Source organism: Amyelois transitella, chromosome 15 (assembly GCF_032362555.1).
Source record: "Amyelois transitella isolate CPQ chromosome 15, ilAmyTran1.1, whole genome shotgun sequence".
NCBI lineage: Eukaryota > Metazoa > Arthropoda > Insecta > Lepidoptera > Pyralidae > Amyelois > Amyelois transitella.
The window spans coordinates 10,659,980-10,682,041 of NC_083518.1; the positions used below are offsets into that span (position 1 = coordinate 10,659,980).

The window sequence follows — 22,062 nt, forward strand, 5'->3', positions numbered from 1 at the left end:
TGAGCCCTTTATCACTGCCTCTGAATACACAAAAATGTCACCACCAAATGTTTTGTTACTCACATACTAGGATTTTTTCAGTTTGTACCGATTTATCCTTATAATTTCTTAAAACGTTTATATATTTTGTCACAAACACTGTCACTTGAGTATTGTTTACTTATAACCAAATTTATTATATTACTTTGAAAATTGGTGTACTTATATAATTTTAAAAATTAATTTCTACGGAGCACAGTGTTTACGTTTGCGCCACTTAGCGGCGGCCTAATGTTAGAATTGAGATCCATATAGTGACAGGTTGCTAGCCCCACCGCCTACAAAAGAATCCCAAGTTTGTAAGCCTATCCCTTAGTCGCCTTTTACGACATCCATGGGAATGAGATGGAGTGATCCTATTAATAAAAGTTTGAATTTGAATTGAAATTTTTTGTATTGGTGCCGGGAACCACACGGCATTAATTCGTGCTGATTAGGAATAATGCCGTGATTATACATAAATGTATGTAGATCCATTTATTCTTAACTCTATGTCGCAACGTGACGTCACGCGTCACGGCAACTTCTAATTATTTCCACGTACGTAATCCTGAGATGTGTATCTATTTATAATTTAAGCACCACCATATTTGAAAATTGTGCAATGTTATATTTCTCCAGGCGAGTCCTGGTTACACCTTCAATTCGATGAAGTCTGGGTTCGTCTTAGACAAAGCTCCTGGGTTAGGTACCTAAGGAGGACTAAGGACTTCTGTTTGACCTCCTTAATCATTGCAGGGGACCCTAACCCTTTTTGGACCATGGTTACACATCCAGTTACCTGAGTCTGCAGGTTTTCCTCACTATAATTTTCGTCGCCGTAAACGCATCGGTTAGCACTCAAACTAATGGACAAAACTTCGGAAAGACTCATATGGCCAGAGTCTAATTGTGTAATTATATCAATTATTTTAACTAACACTTAGACAGGGGAATGTCTAAACGAACGTATTGTAAACAGCAAATCAATTTCATTCAATCGGGTAAAAGGTCAGGTCAAGAGTACCCCAAGCTGGAAAGAACCTATTTCGGCAAATAATTCGGTTGATTTGAGTGGTAAGAATAAAAGCCAATCTTTGGTTCTAAATATCACTTTTATTTCCTCTTGAATATCAAAACAATAATAGAAATAATGTTCTATAAATATACTTTTATTCTAATATTTAATATATAATTCGGTACGTCAAATATGTCATAAGTTAACTAGCACACAGGTAGAGACTACTTTAATGTATGTATTTTTGTATTTAGATTTCTTTATTTTTTTTTTACATTTTGAACATTTGTATCCAATTCTTATATAAAACATGATATAAACTAATTCGATTGATGAATAATATTTCAAATTTTATAAAAAAGTACAACTCGTTTACCACATACATATTTAACCCATTACCGCCCTCTGTTCTTGCACAGGTACAGAATAAGCCTTATTTTTTAACTTGGGCGTTAATTAGTTTTCACTTTTTAACTTCAAATTAAAGTTAATTTTGAAACAAAATTTACTTCATTCATATGATGATTTACACTGTTAAGTTATAGTACTTTATACGTATATGAGTCAAATTGGATCCACTTCTTAACTCATAAAACATTTTTTTATATCAAACAGAAAATAAAGACGAATAACTATAATACGTAGTAAGTACTTTTTACATCCCTGAATACATTTTGATTCTCAATACAAACGCGTATTCGACTTTTTTATCATGATAATAAATATATTTCATTGGTCAAGCAGATGGGTCCAGTTCATCCTATATACGAATCTTAGTCTAAAACACGAATGCTGTCCATAGATTCGAGATCACGCCTGCTGAGTAAACTACCGTGAGTATACCACGCCTGAAGAATCCTTGTGATGATGTACTGGTCCAAGACCAGCCGCAGAAATCTGATTATTGCCTTATTGCTCAGATTTCTATGCGTAAGTCAACGATATCAGAGATTCTTATCAAAACATTCCAAACTCATTTATTTAAGGAATAACACATCGCACGATGTTCTTTGAAAAAAAAAATGTTTGAATAAATGTCGGTAATAAAATTAATTTAAATTATCTGTTAATTTAATGTATTTTCATTATCTGCTGCAAATTATCTGTTTATTATTATTGTTATAAAAATTTCTGGTTCAAAATCCGTTGCGATTGCGTTGTAAATGAAGAAAGCTTAGAAACTTTGGGCGTGGGGAGTGCACTCAACAGATCTAGCGTTTGCAGTCTTATATCCTTGGACGCCAGCGAGGCTAGCTGGGCACGCGCGACGCCGTTATTATCGCGCGATAAACTATCGCTGAACCGTTTCACGTCATAATAAACAGTGAAACAACGATAGTTTATCGCGCGATAAAAACGGAATCGAGCGTGCTATGCTAGCCTCACAGAATTTTTTTAAACAAATCACAATATTAAGTAAATATAAATAATATAATACTAAATTAGCACAAAAAGCACATGAGACTCAACTCATTACTGCAAATTTTACACGTAGCTAATACAGGATGTGGTAAAACAATACTCGTAGCATATTCAATTTATAATCAAATTAAATTTTAGTTAAAGTTGTGTTAGTTTCGTTTGAAACATCCTTTCGCTTTCATGTTCAAATGATATGAAATTAACAATAAATACTGAGAATATATCCTTAACTTTGATTTTAAATTGGTTTTGTAACATAAAAAAATAACAAGTTAAAAGATGTATTTTCTTCTCCAACGTGGCGCTTTTTTTGACCATCCTGTATAACAACTTTTAGGTGGGTGCCAAATTCTGAACTGCTAAAACTTTAACAATTTATATCTCTAATATCTATAATTCAAAGAGTATCAGAAATTTTATGCAGATTCGTAATTCAAAATTAATACAGGTACATTATCTCTAGATTAGTTGTCAGTGTTCATGTTACAGTTAAAACTAGTTTTTAGTTAGAACGCGTTTTCCCTGGTTAGAAGTATTTTTTACTAAATGCCTTTGTTAAAACTAGAATTAACTAATGCTCAAAATTAAATATCAGTTAAAACGAGTTCTTGCTAGACAACACGCGTTTTTCCAAAGAGAGCCAGTTAAAACTGTTGCGACCAAGGTCAAAAAGGTGTCTCTGCAAGAAAAATGGTTGCCTTCGTAACTCAAAGTGCCACGATAGTTTGTCTTGTAATAACAAGTAGATCCTCATCCTTTTAATAAATTTAAGATTGTTTAATTTTTATATTGTATGACAGAGTTGAGAGGAATGAATTGTGGTCAGCACTTTCTATGCATGGGGTGAGCAGTCTCTTAATACGAGCACTGAAATCCTTATATGAGGATTCGAGTGCTTGTGTCAGGATAAACCTTTTTTCAGTCTTAAACCACTCGTGCGAGCGCACACTGAGTGGTTTAAGACACTCATTCCTCTCAACTCTGTCATACAATATAAAAATTAAACAATCTTAAATTTATAAAAAGGATGAGGATCTACTTGTTATTACAAGACAAACTATCGTGGCACTTTGTGTTACAAAGGCAACCATTTTTCTAGCAGAGACACCTTTTTGACCTTGGTCGGAACAGTTTTAACTGGCTCTCTTCTTAAAAACGCGTGTTGTCTAGTGAGAACTCGTTTTAACTGATATTTAATTTTGAGCATTAGTTAATTCTAGTTTTAACAAAGGCATTTAGTAAAAACTAGTTCTAACTAGGGAAAACGCGTTCTAACTAAAAACTAGTTTTAACTGTAACATTTATAAATAATACAGGTATTAAACGCGCATGTAACGTACCTTTATTTTATTTCGGACGTTTCGAATCATGTTACAATGATCCGTGGTCAACGACGACCGCTTAATGCATAAAAACATAAAAACATTGAAACTAACTTCAGGACACTAAAAATATAAAAATAATTGCATATTAAATATAAATAAATAAATATATACGGAACAAATTACACAGATAGAGTAAGCCCCGAAGTAAGTTCGAGACCTGTGTTATCAGATACTAACTCAACGATACTTTGTTTTTGAATAAATACTTGTACAGATAAACATCCAAGACCCAGGCCAATCAGAAAAAGTTATTTTCTCATAATGCCCTGGCCGGGATTCGAACTCGGGACCTCCGGTGTCGGAGACAATAGTACTACCGCTGCGCCACTGAGGCCGTCAAACTAACAATTAAACTAAGAATACGTCGTATCTAATTAATCTACCTATATAAATTTCGGGAGCCATTCCCAAAAGTAGGTTATATTGTGTGCAATCTATCAGTAACCGACACTTAAATTAAGCAAGTATGTATAGTTTTATTTATATTGTAGCGGGCATCTTGTATTTTTTTTCTATCCAAGAATCTCTATTATTGTCTATGGAAAGATCATGACCGACACTAGTGGGGTAATAAAAGTACACAAAACATCAAAATGGGATGATACTACTCACTTACTAAAACTTGCCTTTTAACGTTGAATCAATTATTTGCAGTTTTTAATTTTAAACCTAAAAGAAGTGAAACTTATTGAGATAATCCTCTTGGATTTCGGGCACAAAATGTCGCTCCGTCCTGCCCGCCATTTTGAATTTTCTTTTTATACTGAACTCAGTGGCGCCAACTCTGTTTGTTGTATTTTGGCACGTTCTTTTTCTTCATGCAGTTCATTCATATAACTGTGGACGACGCAAATTGCATAGTACAGAAGAACTGCAACAATAACAAAAGATTTAATTACTGTTTTTATTTATGCCTATTTATTCAGTAGTAACGGACATATAAACAGATATAATGGACGGTGGTATATATGTGCCGTGTGGTTCCCGGCAACAATACAAAAAAGAATAGGACCACTCAATCTCTTTCCCATGGATGTCGTAAAAGGCGACTTGGGATTCTTTTTTAGGCGATGGGCTAACAACCTGTCACTATTTGAATCTCAATTCTATCATTAAGCCAAAGCTAAACGTGGCCATTCAGTCTTTTCAAGACCGTTGGCTCTGTCTATCCCGCAAGGGATATAGACGTGACCATATGTATGTATGTATAATGGACGGTTTTCTCCCTGTTAAGGCTCTAGTTCACCAACATCTAAACTAATATGATAAAAAAATTGTGTTGGTTTGAACGCGCTAATCTCAAGAACTACTGGTTCGAATTGAAAATTTATTTCAGGAACTGCTGGTTAGAATTAAAAAAAAATATTTTTGCGTTGAATAGACCATTTATCGAGGAAGGCTATAGGCTATATAACAGCACAGTGCACCTATAAGGAGCAAAGAAATAATGGAAAATGTGAAAAGAAAAACGAGGAAAATTTGAGAAATTATTCGAAAGAAAATAATATCGGACGAAGTCGCGGGCACAGCTAGTCTTACAATTAACAATAAGCCGTTAGTGTGATTTCACAGGTCTTTAAAACAGAATTTATAATTTTCATTTCAGAATTTATAATTTTCATTTCAGAATTTATAATTTTCATTTCAGAATTTATAATTTTCATTTCAGAATTTATAATTTTCATTTCAGAATTTATAATTTCAATTTGTGCCGTTTGGTTCCCGGCACCATTACAAAAAAGAATAGGACCACTCCATCTCTTTCCCATGGATGTCGTAAAAGACGACTAAGGGATAGGCTTATAAACTTGGGACTCCTCTTTTAGGCGATTGGCTAGCAACCTGTCACTATTTGAATCTCAATTCTATCATTAAGCCTTTTCAAGACTGTTGGCTCTGTCTACCCCGCAAGGGATATAGACGTGACCATATGTATGTATGTATATATACTTACACCCATAGCCTGCGTACACCGCGTACCACGTTGCCTCCTCCGAGTCATCAGGTATCGTCTGATTGGTGACCTGGATGATGTATATCAAGGAGCACACCACAGCCAAGAACAGAATACACGCTATCTGGCAGGACGACACGTAGATCCAGGGTCTCATCCAACTTGGCGTTTTCTGCAAGGACAAATTTCTTGTACATATGGTCACGTCTATATCCCTTGCGTGGTAGACAGAGCCAACAGTCTTGAAAAGACTGAATGGCCACATTCAGCTATTTGGCTTAAATGATAGGATTGAGATTCAAATAGTGACAGGTTGCTAGCCCATCGCCTAAAAAAGAATATCAAGTTTGTAAGCCTATCCCTTAGTCGCCTTTTACGACATCCACGGGAAAGAGATGGAGTGGTCGTATTCTTTTTTGTATTGGTGCCGGGAACCACACGGCACAAATTTCTTGTAGTTAACCAATTACAAGCTGAACATTCATTTATCACGTTGCCGTGAAGTTCCCAGCACTTTATAATTGGACCACTTCATCTCTTTCTCGTGGATGTCTGTAAATGTGACTACGGAATAGATTAATGACACTCATAGTACAGCTGCAACCATTGTTCCAATATGGGTTAGTGTGCGGGAGTCTGTCTCTGTGAATCTGACTTACTCCATTCACCGAAGGTCCCGGGTTCGAATCCCGGCTAGGGCATGACGAGTAAAGAACTTTTTCTGATTGGCCTGAGTCTCGTTTATCTATATAAGTATTTATTATAAAACTAGCTTCCCCCCGCGACTCCGTCCGCGCGGATGTCAGTCATCGCGTGGATGGTTTATTTCTCCATTTTGAGTAACTCTCACAATGTCAGTAGTCCGGTCAATTTAGACCAAAAAATAAGAATGAAGCTACATTAATTCCCATCAAGCTGAAGCTACCGTTTCTGAGGTATAACGATGCAAAAAGTTGCAAGCGTCATAATATGCATAAGCACGTCTCGTATATACTCTGTGTAGCAGTAATATAAGTAAAAATATTGTTCTGTCGGTAATTTTAACTTGAATTCAAAATATAAAATATACATAAGTATGATGAAACCCAGTCCCTTCATTTATACTGTAGTGAAACCTTGAGACAACATCTGTCTCTCTGTTTAATTGTGTACGTGGCTAGGGTCGTATACCTGCTTTATCTCAGAATGCTCAACACATGAAATACCATTAGTCTTTAATAATAGAAGTCCTTGCGGGGATACCGTTGACGGCTATGGACACCACGGCCTCTCATGCCCTAGGAGTGCCGGCCGTTAAGGGCGCCATGCCGCCCTAAATAATATAATCCTCTGTGCTCTTGCCACCATCCATGTTCCAGCCATTCTAGAACCAAACGGTCTGGCTCGGGATGATGCCAAGAGACCGGATGGTATGACTTTGGGACCCTGGAGATTGGAGCAGCCTTTGGTGTGGGATGCTACTTGTGTCGACACACTTGCGCCGTCTCATCTTCAGGTTACTAAATCTAAGGCCGGTTCTGCTTCAAATTAGACAAAAAACCTCAAAAGGCGCAAATATTTAGGTATCGGTAATACCTATACTTTTGAACCTTTTGAGGTAGGAACTCTGGAACCGGGGGGCCTATCTACCCTTCAGCTTTTCTGACAATTGTCGAAAAAGCTGATTGAGGTATCTCTTGACCGGGGGGCTGGAAATTATCTGGCTCAGAGAATCAGCATTGCCATTCAAATTGGCAATGCTGCCAGCTTTCTGGGCACACTGCCAGCTTTCTGGGCACACTCCCCCATGTCAACATACGTACTATGCAGGAGCTGTACAATTTAAAAATTAAATTTTAGTTTGTAGTTAGTCATCTTTTTTCTTTCTTTTTATAAGTAGTTTTAGTTTCAATTTAATTGTAATCTCTATTATTGTCCTAAGATTTTCTTCACTTAGGGTTATTCTAATTGTTTTAAATAATAAATGCGAAAGTTTGTCTTGAGTGCCACTGCGTAGTGAAAACACGTGTTTATTCTAACCTATTTCAGAATTTTTCAAGTTTAATAATAAAATATTAAAAAAAAAAACGCGCTAATAGTACACTAACTCAGAGGTGGCGTGGAAACGTGTGCATATTATACGCTTGCAAATTTTTGCATCGTTATATATCAGAAACGGTAGCTTTATTGAAAAAAATATTGATACCTTTTTTATAGATAACTTTATGATCTACAATTTATGTCTGAGGTAATTTTCCGATTTGAAAAAATTACCGTTTTGAAGAAAATCGCGAAACACCCATTTTTTACCTTTGACCTTGGGAATTTATTTTCCTTAACCGGAATCATGGGGAATTTTGAAATAATGCTTTTGATTGTATTTTAAACAATTATACTCATTTTCAGCTTGATGGGAATAATTGTAGCTTCGAATGTCTACATTGACCGGACTAAAGTATTTTTTTCATTGTAATTAGTAGTTTTAGTATTAGTTCGGCCCGCGTGTGCCACAAACGGTTCAAGCTAAATCCGACGTAAGTTACGGCGCTGAATCCACTGCGGGTAACGCAACGTGTGTTCGCGGTTCTACAGAACGTCTATGGATAAACTGAAAAATTAAGATTTTTTTTTCTTCGTATTTTTCCAGGATAAAAAGTATCCTATTTTATGCCCAGGATAATAAGGTATAATTATACCAAGTTTCATCAAAATCGAACCATTAGTTTTCACGGGATGCCTGAACATACAGACAGACAGACAAAAATTTTTTTAATCACATATTTGTGTTGGGTATCGATCCAGTAACACCCCCTGCTATTTATTTTTTAAATATTTTCAATGTACAGAATTGACCCTTCTACAGATTTATTATATGTATAGATATAGTATCATTGAGTTAGTATTTCGTAACACAAATTTGGGGACTTACGCTAATAGAATAAGCATCATCATATCACACGTAGGACATTGACTGAAGAACATAGGCCACCCCCAATGACTTCCTCCTCGCTTTCTTAAAACCGACTAAGGGAATCACTACAGTATTATAAAGTCCCCATATTCTCTGTTTGTATGTACGCACTAATCTCGGAAAGTTGTGAACGGATTATGTTCCTGTTTGGAATGTCGGAAATAGGGTTTCCTTAGGTAATTCTTAACTTACCTATAAATCCTATACGGCTAGGTAGATAGCACGGGAAAAGCCGCGGCTGATCGCTAGTTTAAAACATAAAAAACCTCACCCTAAAAGCAGCGATGACCAGGAAAATCCCAGCCAAGTCCTGAAGTATTAGCGTAGTCAGCATAATGAAGTAAAAGAACAATGTCGGGTCTTCTAAAGGCACTTCTGGCCCAAAAACCAAATGCAAAACAAATGGAGTTCCGTAGACGAATAGCAACGGCACTGACGCCATCTGAAACAATAGATTTCTATTATTCTATTAGTATTTAAATTATGGTATGGGTACCGTGTGGTTCCCGGCTCTTAAGAATAGGACCAGCTCATATCGTTCCCATTGTAATCGTTAAAGGCGACTAAGACAAATGCTAATACGAGTAAACTTGCTAGCAACCTGTTACTATTTGAATCTTCATTCCATTATTTAGCCATGCTGCATGCCAGCTGAATGTGACCTTTCATTCTTCTTAAGGCTATTGGCTCTGTCTACCCCGCAAGAGATATAGACGTCAATATATGTATGTAAATTAGTTATATTTTTTTCTAGCTATATTCTAACAGTTCTACCTTATCCTATCCTTTGACTTGGGGTGGCAGTTCATTGCAGTTTACTTTCTTCCGTTATTTGTAATTAGTCTTAAGGGTTTGTCAATCTTTCTAAATCCGCAAACTTCAGTTTTTTAAAGTCCTTCCTTTAGATTTTTCAGTAAAGAGCGTCCCACTGTCGAGCAAATGCTTCTATTTTTCTGTTTTAACAAAACAAAATTTTAAGTTTCTAATAAAACAAAAATGAAATAAATGATAATGAAAAAAATTAATCACTGTCCTAAAACTGTCTGTACAAAGCAGTAGAATGGCGGTCTTTTACATTTAAAAGGCAAAACATTGATAATTAATATAAACGTTATGCGTGTGTTATACGTAGGTATGTTTGCGTTAATTTCCGTTTGCATACATTATTTATCATTGATAAATTGATAAGTTCAAATTTTACGAAAAAACTGTGCAAGAAACTATTGTCGGAGTGTTTTAAACACTAACTGATTTTCAACTTTCGCGTTATATTATATCTACCTACTTTTTATAAATAATACAGGTATTAAATATTTTAGTCGCGCGGTGACCGAGGATCATTGTAACGTGATTCGAAAGGTACGTTAAAATAAATGTACGTTACGAGAGCATTTAATACCTATTATACTATGTAACAGCAAAGTAAGTATAACATAGTATAGCAATAACGAAAATACGCACGAGCATATTACAACTATTACAATTGCATTAGGAGCGAAAAATCTATATCTTTTAATAAGGATAGACAGATCTTCAAATCGGTATAAATAAATATAATCTATGCTAATATTATAAAGCTGAAGAGTTTGTTTGTTTGCACGCACTAATCTCAGGAACTACTGGTTCGAATTAAAAAATTACCCTAACCATTTATCGAGGAAGGCTTTAGGCTATATAACAACACGCTGCTATAAGTATAAGGAGCAAAGAAATAATGGAAAATGTAAAAAAACGGGGAAAATGATTCATCCAAACTCAAATCCAATGTCCATAATAACTATTCCACGCGGACGAAGTCGCGGGCACAGCTAGTATATTAATAAAGGTAATAAACTTAACCTATTAACCTATTAACTTTATGCTTAGTCATGAAAATATGAGTTCTTAACAAACAATTTATTTTTGATTTTTCAATAGGTCGTGTCGGGATCGATCAAGGATCACTTTTCTAGGCATTACTGATAGTTCACGTAAATAATTGATAATCTTCGTAACTTACTGATATCATCGCCGAAAAGGCATAACAATGATAAGTTACGAGTTCTGTGTGTAACGACTACTGTGGAGTCAATATCCACTAATTAAAATTAATAACATTGAGTCAAGTTTACGTCATGATAACAATTTCTCGCGAATAAGTATATTTATTACATATTTAATTGAATAATTTGTTTGTCACTAAGAAAAACGCTATTTAAAAAAGCTTAATAAACGTTTAAAAAAAACTTGAAAGTTTATTTAACTTGCAATGATTGTACTTTATGTTTAGATCAAAGTTTGCGACTCAATGTCGAAGCAAATTTTATTTAAGCTTATGACCTAAAATTTGAATAAATAAATTTTGTTGTTAAATACATTTATTGAAATGATTGGGATACATCAATATTTTTTTCTTTTTTGGTGATTATAATAAAAGCTTGTTTTGAAAATATTTTTTATTTCTAATTAAGTATTTTACTTAGCACTGCGGTTAAATACAAATAATTTATCTGAAAACGAATTATATATTGTAATTATTTTATAAATTAAATTTTAGTTTGTAGTCATCTTTTTTCTTTATTTTTATAAGTAGTTTTAGTTTTAAATTAATTAGTTTGTAAGTATCTTTTTTCTTTCTTTTTATAAGTAGTTTTAGCTTTAGTTTTAATTTGATTTAATTATAATTTTTATTATATTGTTTTAAAGAATGAAATCGGAGAGCATGGGAACGCCCAGGTTAGAGGGCGTACCTAAACATGCTCAGGTCGGAGGAGAGCATGGGAACGCCCAGGTTAGAGGGCGTAAACATGCTCAGGTCGGAGAGCATGGGACGGCCAGGTTAGAGGGCGTAAACATGCTCAGGTCGGAGAGCATGGGACGGCCAGGTTAGAGGGCGTAAACATGCTCAGGTCGGAGAGCATGGGACGGCCAGGTTAGAGGGCGTACCTAAACATGCTCAGGTCGGAGGAGTACCTAAACATGCTCAGGTCGGAGGAGTACCTAAACATGCTCAGGTCGGAGGAGAGCATGGGAACGCCCAGGTTAGAGGGCGTACCTAAACATGCTCAGGTCGGAGGAGTACCTAAACATGCTCAGGTCGGAGGAGTACCTAAACATGCTCAGGTCGGAGGAGAGCATGGGAACGCCCAGGTTAGAGGGCGTACCTAAACATGCTCAGGTCGGAGGAGAGCATGGGAACGCCCAGGTTAGAGGGCGTAAACATGCTCAGGTCGGAGAGCATGGGACGGCCAGGTTAGAGGGCGTAAACATGCTCAGGCCGGAGAGCATGGGACGGCCCAGGTTTGAGGGCCGAGATTCGCTAATGTTAGAGAGCTCGGAGGTACCCAGGTCAGAGGGTTTACCACGTGACCATCATAGAAGGAATAAGGCATTGTCTCCTATATTGCAAACATTTACCTCGGTTAATCAAAGGAAACGTAAGATTACAAGGGAAGGAAGCATAACAGGTCAACGGCGTTCATCAAGGAGACGAGAAAGGCAGGATTCTTCTGACACGGAGACTCCAGACGGCGAGATCTATACCGAGAAGCGTGTATACAGAGAGAAACAGCGGAAGGATCAGAAAAAGTACTTACAAAAAAAAAAAATATTATGTAGACAAGTAATATCACTTCTTAAATATATTAAAATTGCTTGATCATATATTACATCTGTGTAGGTACTTTACTGTGTAAAACCTCCTTAAAAATGATACTAACTACACAATGACCTTTTTTAATTTTCTATCACAATAAAATGTACTTCAAAAAGTACGTAACTATCTAGAAAAATCTAAATTAGATTGTTCTAGACACTCTAAAGTGAGAAATATTTTTTTTAACGCGAAATCTTGTTTTAGTTATCATAAGAAGAGAATTATTAAGTCTACATCTCAATTTTATTTTCATCACAAACTTTTAAAAACTATGTTTTTATCCTGCAAAAAACACTAATAGCATAATAATTCCTTCTCGCCAAAAAAAGAAATACAAAATGGCTGCCTCGCACCACGTGCATTTTCTTTCAGAGCGTTTTCGTTTATCGTATAGTTATCAATCTTGGCAAGATATACGGTATTGATATATTTACATTAGTAAAATATTCTATCATACGACATAACACTTCGATATTTTTTTAATAAAAAGACAAAATCGGTCACAGACAGATGATTTAAAAGATTTTATGTAGCCGTTCTAAACATAAGTAAAAAGTAAAAAAAAACACACACCATGTAAAGAATTCCAAAGACAATCGTGCTGCACTTGAGAGGCACACAAAAGCAGCACTTTTTGAGTTTCGGCACGAGCTTATTCATGATATTTTGTCCTCCTATCGCCTGTTTCGAATTCTCGTGTGATCTCACACTGGTTTAACATTGACTTAAGTTTGGTCCTACTATTATTATCAACGCCCTTATCCTTATCAATAGAATAATAGTGATGTGTTTATATTGATTCAATTGATAATTGATTACCGATTTCTGAAAATAGAGACCCATGCAAAACCCTAGTTAAACTAGCTTTTAGCACGTGAAGTGTATACTACGTACTCCGTACTCCAATTATGTCTCTATGCTAAATTTAATAAAAATCGGTTAAGTGGTACATACTCTTCTTACATGTACCTAATATTGGAATTGATGTGTGTTTGCTGCAATTTCTTTAGTTGCAAAAGAGTTATTATATTATTATTATTAACAGATAGATCAAATGGAAGATAGTCGCTTTTAGTCCACGTTCATAGCTTATCTTCGGTAATCAGATACGAACATAGAATTTTTAATTATACGTAAACATTCGCGTTGCATTATACTTGCTATTTATAAATACTACAGGTATCAAACGCGTACGACGCGTAAGTACGTAACATAACTTTATTTTATCTCGGTCGTTTCAATTTTCAAACGGTGACCGCGGATCATTGTAACATGATTCGAAACCTCCGAGATAAAATAAAGGTACGTTACGGGCGCGTTTAATACCTGTATTATTTATAAATAATACCAAATAATGTTATCTATAAATCGACATATAATTTAATGATGTAATAGCAAATCGAGGTTCTATACATCACTAATTGTGAACAACTGATAAAGAATAAAGGTAACAGCGACAATTATCAACACATTGTTATATGCGAAATGACCAAAGAATGTCGAATTATGAATTCAATTTTTTTCCTTATGTATAAAAGTTTAGTTGAACGCAGTTTCACTTTTCAATACCTTTGTAAATTTATTTGAAAACAAGTAAAGATTGTTATTCGTTTGTTTGTAAGGACTAATTTTCAGAAATACTCAAATAATAATTTTTAAATTCACCGTTAAAAGATACATTACTACTAAGTATTACAATAGGCATTGAAGTGCCGTGGCGAGCCGGTAGAATCTGATACATTAACTCAGTTGCTATTTAAGGTACCTAAGGCTGATTTTGGGTTTCAAATGCGCTCTTAAACAGCGTACATTGTTAAAAAATTTAATCTAAAATTTAAAAATATCCCCGTCACCAAATGTATCCGATTGTGAGCTTAGGATGCCGCAGATAGACACACAGACTCGGAAAACTTTTAACACTTTTATTTTCGTCGGGGGTTAAAAAGAGTCGTCACTGTAAATTTAGTGAGTGACCTGTAGTCTTATTAGCACATCCGTTCATTTAGTAATTAGTCACTGGGGTTCACCGATGTAAACTAATCTTGACCGATAACTTGAACTTTTCAAATCGATATGAGTACGTATACTTGCTATAGTCAACCTTTCTTGGGAATACCGTGGGAGTACCCAACATATTCCCCGGCCTCTACTTCAACTAACTTCTTCCTCCTGGCTTCAGTCCCGGTCTCATCTTACCTCTATGGAGAGGAGCACGCGTTCATCCATAGAGGTTAGGATGTAAAGGATTTAAATCCATGATACTGCATTGGGTAAGTCAAGTTTTTACACGAAACGACTCCTATTGTAACGCCGTAACTTGTGCAGGGGAATCTTACCCGTATTGCATTACAGTAAAAGCTACTTTTACGACAGTCATGGGAAAGAGATGGAGTGGTCCTATTCTTAAAATAGCAATGTTGGAGATTGACTCCAAGAGGAAAATGCGATTGATAAATAAAAAGATAGAATACCCTTTAATACTTACACATAAAGAACGTTTCATGAATATGATATCCAGTATACGAGTATAAGTGATCCATGGTAACGATATTTGTAAATTATCGTCAGTACTTAGTGAAAATGCTGCAGTGTAGTTTGATACGCCGCTTCTTTTACAGTTCCACTTTGAAAGCGGCAGGAGATATAATTATAACTTTTGATGACTTCATAAAGTGATAGGTACCTTGTTTTCTATTTTGAAAATCTATTTTTATGTCTGTCGTCTGTACGTTATCTCATTTGTGACAGGACCACTCCATATCCTTCCCATGGATGTTGTAAAAGTCGACTAAGGGATAGGCACAGGCTAATAAACTTGGGATTCTCCTTGTAGGCGATTGACGAGGCTAGCAACTTTTCACTATTTGAATCTCAATTCCATTACTAAGCCATTCAGATAAATGTGGCCTTTCAGTTTCAGTCTTATCAAGACTTGTCTGTCTTGCTCTGTCTACCCCGCCAAAGTTAACGACGTGATAATATGTATGCATGCATGCCTGTACGCTACCACTTAAAATTCATTGCTCATTCTATATGAAGTATACATAGGTATATATACATTACTAGCTGTGCCCGCATCTTCGTTCGCGTCGAATCGTTATTTTGGGCATCATTGAAGCCCTCAAAGATGAATAATTTTCCCCGTTTTATCACGTTTTCCATTATTTCTTTGCTCCTTATTGTTGCAGCGTGATGTTATATAGACTTAAGCCTTCCTCGATAAATGGTCTATTCGACGCAAAAATAATTTTTCAATTTGAACCAGTAGTTCCTGAGATTAGCGCGTTCAAACAAACAAACTCTTCAGCTTTATAATATTATTAGTATAGTATTAGTATAGATTTTATGCATAAAACGTCACGTCTTATCACCACAAACGCGCGTATCAGTCAGTGATAAGACGACTATCGTGAAAATCGCACGCGCATTTTTTTTAACACTTCATAGTAGTTTTTTTAGAAGCCTTGGTATTTTTTGTTTTTTTTTTCAGTTACATAATCTATGTTTTATTGTAATGTTAAACAGTCTGTTTTGTGATTTTTTTTTTATGAGGAACGCTATTTGAATCTCTTCCTTCTTGCCATCATAATTAGGACTTATCTAGTTTTATAATATTATGTGAAGTCTTAGTGTCACGATGGGAGTGCCTATAGTTAAGAAATGTTGTTGTTGTGTCAGTTTACACACAGGAACTGTGGTTATTGGATGTTTGTACACAGTAAGTTTGTTTCATCAATATTGTTATAGTTATACATATACTTAGTCAGGACTATATATATAGAGCGGGGTAGACAGAACCATCAACAGTATTGAAAAGATTAAAAGGCCACGTTCTGCATGGCTTTATGATGGAATTGAGATTTAAATACTGGCCATCGTCTACAAGAGGAATCCTAAGCCTATCTCTTAGTCGCCTTTAACGACATCCATGGGAAAGGCACGGAGCTCTATTCTAAAGTGCCGGATACCACACGGCACATCATACACAGCGTCATCGTTAAAGGCAGGCGATTTTCTTTGTTCGGATTGATGCTCCTTTGTTTGATTTTGTTACGAATAGATTTTCGGTGCGTTATCAATACTTTAGAAGGACGAAACCGACGAGCTTGCATGAAGAGTATTATGTGGATGAAGCGAAACAACTATGCAGGCATCATGGCAAGTGGAAAGATGTGGTCTCTGCCTATCCCTCCGGGAAAGAGGTGTGACTTATGTATGTTTGTATGTATGTTATAATAAAATCTTCATCGTGGATGTTGTAAGCAGCGACCATTGGAATAATTCTGTTGCTATGCTACTAGGTAAGGTTCTTCTCTACATTAGATACCCACTTAGATAAAAGTATATTTCATTACACAGACACAAAATTATACAAAGATAGAAAAATAGACTCGAGAATTACACAACGTAAAATAAGTTTTATGTGTCGCATGAAGGGAATTATGAATGTGGATGAAGCGAAAGATTTATACAGAGATCGTGGCAAGATGAATGATATAGTATGTATATATCTACCCTCTACCTACCAATCTATGAGAACATAAATAATATAAATACATGCAGCTGAACGTAGCCTTTCAGTCTTCTCGAGACTGTTGACTCTAACTAACCCGTACGGGTTACAGACGTGATTATAAGTGTGTAACAACATACCGTTTGGATTCCTGCTATAAAATATTTTTATCATATCATTTTCTTGTAATTTTTCGTTTTTCAACAAACGAATCTTATAAAAAATCTTACTAAATATGACACCTAATGGCTTCTGGTATGATAAGATATGATATCAGGAAATACCTGCCCTTGGTGGCTTTTGCGATGCCGACCGGTCCAACAAAGATAGGGTTATTTAGGTACGTTTATGAGTCACTATACAGTATGAGTTTTCAGTGTCAGACTTACTGCAGAGTGACATACGAATGCTATGGTCAGATAGTACATACATACATACCATAGTCACGTCTATATCCCTTGCGGGGTAGACAGAGCTAACAGACTGAATGGCCACGTTGGTTTAATGATATACTTAATTGAGATTCAAATAGTGACAGGTTGCTAACCCATCGCCTAAAAATGAATCCCAAGTTTGTGAGCCTATCCCTTAGTCGCCTTTTACGACATCCATGGGAAAGAGATGGAGTGGTCCTATTCTTTTTGTACTGGTTCCGGGAACCACACGGCACTGTCAGATAGTAATAGTTGAAAAGTAAAGCGTTTACAATCATTGTGTTTCTAAACAGTGATTAAATTATTATTAATCAGTCGCTTAGGTAGCCAGCCCCCGAAGAATGGCACGCGCGAAAAGCTATTGCCGTTTCGCTTTTTTATTATGACGTGAAACGAGACAGCGATAGCTTATCGCGCAATAAAAATGGCGTCGCGCGTGCCCAGCTACGGGTTTCGGAACATGTTTCAACCTGCAGAACGGGTGAATGTAAGAACTATTCACGAAGTTCTTTCTGGTCTATTCTTCTTGGCCATAGCTATTTTATTAATAGGTATACTGTTGCATCTGAACGCGCAAGTACAACTCGCACTTGACCGATTTTTAAATGAATTAAAATCATCAAAAAACAATTTGTACCAGCTGTTTGGATTGTAAGAGAGAACTAAGGGGAGGCTAATAAACTTAAGACTCGTCTTTAAGGCGAAAGGCTTCTTTCTCATTCTCAGTTTTTGGAGACGTAAGGTATAATTAAAGTGACCATACGTCCCGCTTTCGGCGGGATTGTCCCGCTTTCAGGCTGTCTGTCTCGCTGTCCCCAGCGAGAGCAAAAATGTCCCGCTTTTACAAATAAAGCAAGTTTTTATACTTACCTACGCATACGCTATTCGTCGTATTAGGCATTTGACGGATGTGGCAACTGCTAAGCTAGTATATTTTAGTTATTTTCATAGTTTAATGTCATATGGTCTACTGCTTTGGGGATCAGCAGCAGACATACAAACTATTTTCATTTTACAAAAAAGGGCAATTCGATATATCTACGGTCTTAAACAAAGAGATTCCTTTAGAGATTTTTTCAAAAACCTAAATATTTTAACTTTGCCCTCCCAATACATATTCGATAACATCATGCATGTTAGGAAAAACTTAGACTCTTTCAAAAAAGTAGGTGAATGTACTAGTAGATCACTGCGGAACAATTACAAGTTGTCGATCCCAGCACATCGGCTGGCTAAGGTAGGGAAATCATTTCTGATTAATTGTATAAGATTTTATAATAAATTACCAAAAAGTGTTCTTGAAATGAATGATAGAAAATTCAAACAGTATATTAAAGTTGAGCTTTGTAGGAAAGCCTATTACAGCACGGATGATTATATTAATGATAAACATGTGTGGCCCGAGCTGGACATAATAGCCTCTTAATTCTTGTGTATTTTGACATGATCTTGACATAATTTGTACAGTATGTACATATTTTATTTTATATTTATTTTATTTGACGAAATATTCGTATTGACATAATCAGTTCTACATTCATACATGTTTTTTAATGTAGACAATGTGCATTCGTCCACGATTTTGATTTAAGAGATCTATATTTGTAAATTGACGTCCTATGAAAATGCTGCAGTGTAGTTTGTTCCGCCGCTTCTTCTACACATGCGCTTTGGAAGCGGTAGTAGTTATAATTAGATTTAAGTTATGTGACGTCAATAAGGGATACCTTGTATCCAATTTTGAAAATAAATCTATTCTATTCTATTCTATTCTTATATCAACATTGCACTCAAATCTCGCTGACGAGAACAGTCAGTCAAAAATACTAAATGTACCTACAGACAAAATATTTTTATTGTTTTATTATATGTATAGATAATTATTTATAACTAACTTATATATTTAGTACCTACCTATATAGTATATTTTTTTATTTTTTATACAAAATTCCGTAAGTGTCAAAAAAAAAAATGGTCACATTAGGTATAATACGTGTAAATGTACTTAGGTATTTTTTATGTTTGTAATCTTTCCCGTCTGAACTTAAATTTTTCATGTTGGATCTAAGTTCCATGTTGTCAGACACAATCATTTTTTGCATTCCAAAGTTTAGTTGTGACAAAAATAAAGTAACCGAATGTCGTTATGTTGGGCACAACAATAAAGTACCTAGCTGAAACAGAGGAGGTCGCAGACAAAATATATTTTTTATACTTTTTAGTTATATTTTGTAAAAAAAAAATTTTTGTGATTTATTATAAGTAGTTGTTAAGTCCTAGCTAGTAAGTCATAGTGTCCATGAATAGAATTTATTTTGGTGATAAAATTATGTGAAGGATTTTATAATACCTACTCAGTAGATGATGGCTTCTTCTGTTCCAGATATGGGCATTGGCAGAGTTAGTGGGATACATCCTGTTCGTGACCCTGCAGCCTTTGAACAAGGAGGGGGAAGAAATGTCCACCAATAAGAAGGTGCTATATTTCATGGCAGCAGCCGTCAGTGCTGTACATCTGGCTCTTTCCATCTTACTTGTGGTGGCCGATGTCAGGGTGAGACAAAAAATCCATTTATATAACTGCACAATTCTGAGATTGCATAAAGAGATAAATATGAATGTAGCGAAAGAAGTAAGTGGAAATATGAAGTTTCTGCCTAACTTTACGTCAGTTCTTGACTGCTTCATCTCTTTTCCATGGATATCGTAAGAGGCGACTAATGGGATAGGGGCACATTAATCCAGTGCAAGCTTCCATGCTGGTCTGCAAGATGCAGGATGTAGACTCTGCCTACCCTATACGGGAAAGAAGCGTAATTTTATTTTCAATTTTCAGAAGCTGGCCTCAATGACTCTTCCGTGGACCATCATCACCGGTATCATCACGTCTGCCGTCTTCATCCTGGGGCTGACGGGGATCAGTCTGGTGCTGCAGGACTGGTCCGAGATCCAGGTGCCAGATGCCGTCTTCGTAGCGGTTCTATTGGTCAGGGCTGGTAAGTTAACTCGTTATTTGGACAACCACGATTTGCTCGTGGTTCTTACGTTACATCTTATATATAAAATTCTCGTGTCACAATGTTCGTACCCGTACTCCTCCGAAACAGCTTCACTGATTCTCATAAAATTTTGTGAGCATATTGAGTAGCATAAATTGTCTATTCAACGCAAAAAGAATTTTTCAATTCGAACCAGTAGTTCCGGAGATTAGCGCGTTCAAACTCTGTCTACACCGCAAGGGATATAGACGTGATTACATGGATATGGATGTATGGTAAGTAGGTACATCGCCAGCAATGTTAGGATATATATATAGCCTTCAAATCTTTTCTAGACTGTTGTACGAAAAATGTTAACAAGGATCTAATATTAAACCTTTTGATTCCAGTTGTGTCTGCGTACTGCATTGTGGTGGTTCACAGCAGACATAAGGAGATCATGAACGACAAGAACAGGCTAAAGGGGATCCGCTATCGGGCGGTTCCTGGCTCTGTGGCTTAGTGTTCTGAGCTGAATACAAGAGTCAAATTTCATACGAAGACTAGTGAAGCTCTAGTTAGCATGATACTAGCTAGAATTTAATAACTAAGGAAGCTCATTTGCTTCGGAAGGCATTAAGAAACTCAAGGTCGCTGATTTGACGATTTATCTCAGAATAATCAAATATTTTATGTGATTATTGTCAACAATTTTGTGACAAAAATTATATATTCTGTTTGTAAAAGTTTTAATGCTTTAAAAAATTTACTTTAAAAGTGGGTGTCTGTGAATATAATTTGTGATGTTTTTGTGATTTTCTAATGTACCTACCACTATTTGTAATTAATAAAGCATCTGTGGCGTGCCGTTTGAATTTGGAAAACTAAGAACGATGTCTGCGCGCGCAAGACGCCGCTTGGGACTTCATCGTCGAGCCGATCCTTCACTCTACATATAGCTCTTGTTAAAATCGCATTTCTTTATTAAACATTTATATACATTCTTCAGTTTCATTTTGTTAGAAGGTTGTGAAGGTAAACATTAATTCGAGGAATCACAGGCCTTCTACACATCAATATATTAAAGATATTTTTTTTATTTATATTTCATCATCTCAACTAAAATTTTTATTTATTTATAACATAACATACGAATACTAATGACAAATACGCATGATCTACGATCTAATCCCCATCCCAACTTGAATTATAAAAAACAATAATGTCAAAGTCAGAAAACCAATTTTATTTCACTTGATTTGTCAGTGTTGCCAATGCCAAGTAGAATTCGGTAGTAAAGCTGGCGCATTTCCGAATTTGCTAGCGTACACCTGCTACGACCTCTACTGACTTTTCTCTTAAGCTAAGTAGAGTTATTTAATGATGATTGCGATTTTTTTTTACAAAATATTATTTTTTTATTTTATTATAATAAAGATGTTGGTGATGATAACTTAGTAATATGGCCCCGTTTTTACCTTTAAGGTATGAATACCTAAAAGCACCAAGCGGTTCTCGGCCGCAAAGTAAAATCTATAACCTTATTAATCGTCTATCTGTACCAAATCGACGATTACTGCAGCGGACAAGTCAGCCGCAACCGCAACGTTTGTTTGCACCTCCGACCACGCGCACGATATCGCATGCGCAATTCCCTCTCTGTCGCATGCTCACGAGCCTTAACGCATTCTTAAATCAACATCCTGATCCTGATTGTGATATTTATGTGGATGGATGGAATATGATTATAAGAATT

The 22,062-nt window shown here is 35.9% G+C and overlaps 2 protein-coding genes across 2 annotated transcripts; one reads left to right on the forward strand and one right to left on the reverse strand.

Moving 5' to 3' along the window:
• Positions 1 to 1,174: 1,174 nt before the first annotated feature.
• LOC106137939 (uncharacterized) lies at positions 1,175 to 13,120 on the reverse strand. Its single transcript, XM_013338893.2, has 4 exons — positions 12,955 to 13,120; positions 9,019 to 9,189; positions 5,798 to 5,969; positions 1,175 to 4,714 (listed from the first exon to the last, which is right to left on the reverse strand). Exons 1-4 carry the CDS (start codon positions 13,039 to 13,041, stop codon positions 4,602 to 4,604), a joined length of 543 nt encoding a protein of 180 aa, XP_013194347.2. The 5' UTR covers positions 13,042 to 13,120; the 3' UTR covers positions 1,175 to 4,601.
• A 2,658-nt stretch (positions 13,121 to 15,778) lies between these two features.
• Positions 15,779 to 21,307, forward strand: LOC106137957 (uncharacterized). The gene is made up of 4 exons (XM_060948201.1): positions 15,779 to 16,099; positions 19,712 to 19,882; positions 20,165 to 20,324; positions 20,717 to 21,307. Exons 1-4 carry the CDS (start codon positions 16,019 to 16,021, stop codon positions 20,827 to 20,829), a joined length of 525 nt encoding a protein of 174 aa, XP_060804184.1. The 5' UTR covers positions 15,779 to 16,018; the 3' UTR covers positions 20,830 to 21,307.
• Positions 21,308 to 22,062: the final 755 nt, after the last annotated feature.